Source organism: Mus caroli, chromosome 13 (assembly GCF_900094665.2).
Source record: "Mus caroli chromosome 13, CAROLI_EIJ_v1.1, whole genome shotgun sequence".
Classification (NCBI taxonomy): domain Eukaryota; kingdom Metazoa; phylum Chordata; class Mammalia; order Rodentia; family Muridae; genus Mus; species Mus caroli.
Genome location: NC_034582.1, coordinates 16,306,192 through 16,310,702, shown reverse-complemented (window position 1 = coordinate 16,310,702; position 4,511 = coordinate 16,306,192). Strand labels below are relative to the sequence as shown.

At 35.8% G+C, this 4,511-nt stretch overlaps 1 protein-coding gene across 1 annotated transcript; it reads left to right on the top strand.

Moving 5' to 3' along the window:
• The first annotated feature begins 1,801 nt into the window (after window positions 1-1,801).
• On the top strand, window positions 1,802-2,752 carry LOC110308331 (olfactory receptor 2B11-like). The gene has a single exon (XM_021180796.1). The coding sequence runs from the start codon at window positions 1,802-1,804 to the stop codon at window positions 2,750-2,752; it is 951 nt and encodes a 316-aa protein (XP_021036455.1).
• Window positions 2,753-4,511: the final 1,759 nt, after the last annotated feature.

Sequence of the window (4,511 nt, the reverse complement as noted above, 5' to 3'; positions counted from 1 at the left end):
CATAAGAAGATTATAAGGAAGTATACTCACAAGGGGAATTTTTATAATGCCTTTTGCCAAGAAATTTCCACTGAGATTTATTATCTACATGGAGAGCAAAGTCCCACAGCTTTATAAGGCGTGACCGCCCTTCCTTTGCTTTGTTTTCTGTGGTGCCAGAATTCAAACCCAAAGTCTTGTACAGATTAGGCAAAGAGTCTACTCCTAACCCAAATCACCAGGTCCTTAATCAGTTTCTTTTTTCCAAAGTAAAATGTACTTTCTTACTTTAAAATACATCCGATTTTTTCAAATCAAATGTTAAAGATTTATGGTATATAAAGCCACTGAATATAGAGGAGTAGTCAGCCCTTATTTGCTATCAACACTGAATTCTGATTAAAAAGACCAATTTGACAAGAAAGCAGAGTACCATCACAGGAAGTTAACATTGATTTAAGGTAAGTATTTTATGTCGGTAGAGTTTACTCATCTGATTTGATGTGAGTTTAGTATAATTCTGCATGCTATGACTTCTTTAAGCAAATGTGAATATTAGGGAAATGTGCAAAATGATATTTTGATACTAAGAATCACCTTTAGCATTCATACTATTAAAATGCATTTAAGATAGACCAGGGATGCTCCTTGTATTAGTGGGTATTTCCATTAATTAAAATAAATGTACACAAATATTAAAATGTTGAAGGCATTAGTATCAGATTCAAATGAGATAATCTGAGAAATTTAAGAAAATGGGATGAAAGAAAATGCAATCATTTTGGGAGGATGAGAAGTGTTAGTATTTGATGCAACTAGAAGGAATACTGAATTAAATATTGCACATTAAAAAGCTGATGGGTGTGATGGTCCATGCCTGTAACCGTAACACTGGAGAGGATGATGTAACAATCTCATCATAAATTTGAGGCTGCCAAAGCTACATGGTGAGTTCCAAGGAAGCCTAGTCCACTGAGGAAAACCATGTCTCCAACTATATGAAAGAAAGGCAGGGCATGATAGGTTGGGGGGAGAAAAGGTGTCCTTATATATAATGACTAATTCTCTTAGCAACTAAATAATTCGATAAAAATAATTCCCAAGTATCTAAATGTATAAGAGGTTACAATTCACAATGTACCATTCACTCATGTACTCATAGTATGCTGATCAGTCATGTTGTTATAATGACATTTTAGGATTTGTAATAAATTATTTTTATCTTATTTTTCAAGTTCTGAATTTATTTCAAGAGGTCATTTACTCATAGAAAAATGCTGGACTTTATAGAGTAAGTTTAAATTGTCAAAAGCCAGTCAAAGTTTTGGAAAGTAGAGCAATATTTGTTGTTTATATGTAAGTCAGTTTCTGAACTTGCCCAAACCAACCCTTAATCCAACTAGAGTACAGCCAGTGTCAGTAGATCATAGGTGTTGGAAATTAGCATGAGCCAAGTCAGTGTGGGTGGTTCTTAGGCATTCTTTAGCATCATCCATGTATCATTTTTATTCTTCTAGCTCACAGAATATCAATCTAAAGTTCCCATTTCTTGTTTATTACTTTTTAAAAATATGCTGTATTATAATGCCTGGTTAAATGTGTGATTCATTAATATTTTTCTTGGAAATGCTGAACGGGAATATTTGTTTCTTTACATTATCAATTTTCATATTTGCAAGTATCAAATCAGTTTAGTGGAGTAGATTATAAGACAGGTTTCTTAATAAGTTATTTTATTTCACACAATGTCTTGACTGTCATAGAAACTCCATACTAAAATACAAGTCTTCACCTTCCTAGACTTTGCTAATCAACCACAGTAATGAACCTAGGTAATGAAAGTGCTCCAAAGATCTTCATTCTTTTGGGTTTCTCCAACCATCCATGGCTGGAAATGCCCCTCTTCATAATGGTGCTTGTTGCTTACGTCTGCACAGTGCTGGGAAATATATCAATTATTGTTGTATCCAGGAGAGACCCTCAACTGGACAGCCCGATGTACTTCTTCCTTTCCAACCTCTCCTTCTTGGACCTGTGTTTCACCACAACCACCATCCCTCAGCTGCTTCGGAATCTTTGGGGCCCAGATAAATCCATCAGTTATGGAGGCTGTGTGACACAGTTTTATATTTTTCACTTCCTGGGGGCTACTGAGTGCATCCTCCTGGCTGTGATGTCTTTGGATCGTTACATTGCCATATGCAAGCCCCTGAGGTACCCAGCGATCATGCACCAGCAACTCTGTATCCTCCTCGTGTCCATGGCATGGCTGAGTGGCTTGGCTAACTCTTTGCTTCAATCAACCCTCACCGTCAAGTTGCCATTTTGTGGAAACAACAAAGTAGACAACTTTCTCTGCGAGGTCCCAGTGATGATCAAGATGTCCTGTGCTAACACTGCATTCAATATAGCTATGCTCTCCATTGTAGGGACTTTCTACTCTCTGGTTCCCTTGTCACTTATTCTTGTTTCCTATGGGTTTATTGTAGCAACTGTGCTTAGGATTCGTTCCTCAGAGGGTAAGAAGAAAGCCTTTAATACATGTGGTTCTCATGTTGTTGTCGTGACTCTTTTCTATGGACCAGTAATTAGCATGTACGTACAACCCTCATCTTCTAATTCCCAGGACAAGAACAAACTTCTGTCTCTGTTCTACAGTTTGGTGACTCCTATGCTTAACCCGTTTATCTATACTTTGAGGAACAAGGACATGAAGGGAGCAATGAAGAGACTTCTTGTCTCATTGTATCACAAGGGAACGGAGCAAACATAAATTTTTATGCCCACCCTCTGCATTTGTGGCTTAGAAGAGCTCCAGTTCTAATGTTATCTCTTTAGCAGTCATTCGTTCTGTTCTGTTTACACATGTCTGTCCATTGTACTGCTATGGTTTCTTCAGTTAATGTGAACTCTAAGCCTAAAATGTCTGCAGTCAGCATAAGTATGAAGAAGAACATATAAGTAAATTGCTTTGTATCTACCTAGACATTTGTTGTAAAACCCTAAGGAATTGTCAAGAAATGCTTACTGATCTATTTTGTCAAGTTACAGTAGTATAGCAATGACTCAAAACAACAAAAATATTAATTTTTATGTCATTTTGGAAAATAAGTAAAAACAATTTAGCTTGCTGTTTACCAAGGCTTAAACTACATATTCAAAAATTTACTATTTTATTTCCGGCATAGTGGGGCATGCCTTAGTCCCAGAACTTGTGCAGCAGATGAAGGTGGATCTCTGTAAATTCAAGGCAAACCTAGTCTACATAGTAAGTGCCAGGACAACCAGGGTTACATAGTAAAACCCTGTTTTGAAAAAAAAATCAACTATTTCATGAATTGCCAGCAAGATCAAATTTGTTACTATTTCATATTTTATAAATTTTCAACCACACATCTATTAGTCTTTTGAAAAAATACCTAAAAATATTTGAATTTTACTTTTTACAAATCTTGATGGATTCCATCCTTTTGAGATGTTTGGCTAAAGCCAATCTTTCTAGGTTTCCAAAGAGGAGAGTTGATTAAAACTATTTAAAGTTTTATGTCATTCTTAGTATTGAATTTTATTGGGAAATGAGATGTAGTTCATATATAAACAAAATGGAAAGCAAAAAAAATGGGTAAAAAGGTGGAGAACAATATAGTGTACATTGTCTATAAGACCATGAAGTTTCAGAGAAATGGAGTAGAAAGACAAATGATGATGTGGGATCATATCTGTTGACTTCATTACTAATACCAACAAAATAAATTAGTAAATGTCACATATTTTTGTGCTCCCCGGAATGACAATACCCTCATCTCTCAGCTTCTGTTTAAGAAAATGTTTCATGGATTCTCTAACAACCAAGAATGTACATAAGGTCTTCATACTCATTATTTTCCTGAAAAACAACACCCCCAATCTGCTAACTGGTAGAAAACAAACCGGAGACACAATATACACTGATTCCAACCAAATATTACTCATGATAAGTGACCGCACTATTCAACTTGTGCTCCACTGTGCACATTATTTATTGTCTGTGCATGTACAATGGACAGATGTATAGGTACAGTAAACTTCTGTCGCCTGCAAGGAAAGGATGCTGTACTTTTTTTCTTCTAAGAACAGAGAAACTTCATTCTTTTGAAGGCAAATGGGGTCTATAGTGTATCTTTTAAGAATCAGAGAACTAACCGTATAATTTAGAAAGTAATTCATTAGGAGATACTGAATCTCTTACTCAGAAAAGAAAGAAAAAAGATGAGCTGCAAGCAGGTAGGGGAGTAAAATCTCCCTGTGGGGTTGAAATATATGTAGCCGATTATGATAGTTTGTGGGTTAAGCAAAAGCTATTTATAATAGTTTATTATATCTCTACAGGAATCTAAAATATTAATATATTTGCTCCTTTAAGGTATAACTTTTTTTTCTTTTTAAATATTTTATTAGGTATTTTCTTCATTTACATTTCCAATGCTACCCCAAAAGTCCCCCATACCCTCCCCCCACACCCTTACCCACCCACTCCCACTTTTTGGCCCTGG

What these genes read in the sequence shown, in the direction of transcription:
- LOC110308331 (XM_021180796.1), top strand. Translation starts at nt 1,802, where the DNA reads ATGAACCTAGGTAATGAAAGTGCTCCAAAGATCTTCATTCTTTTGGGT.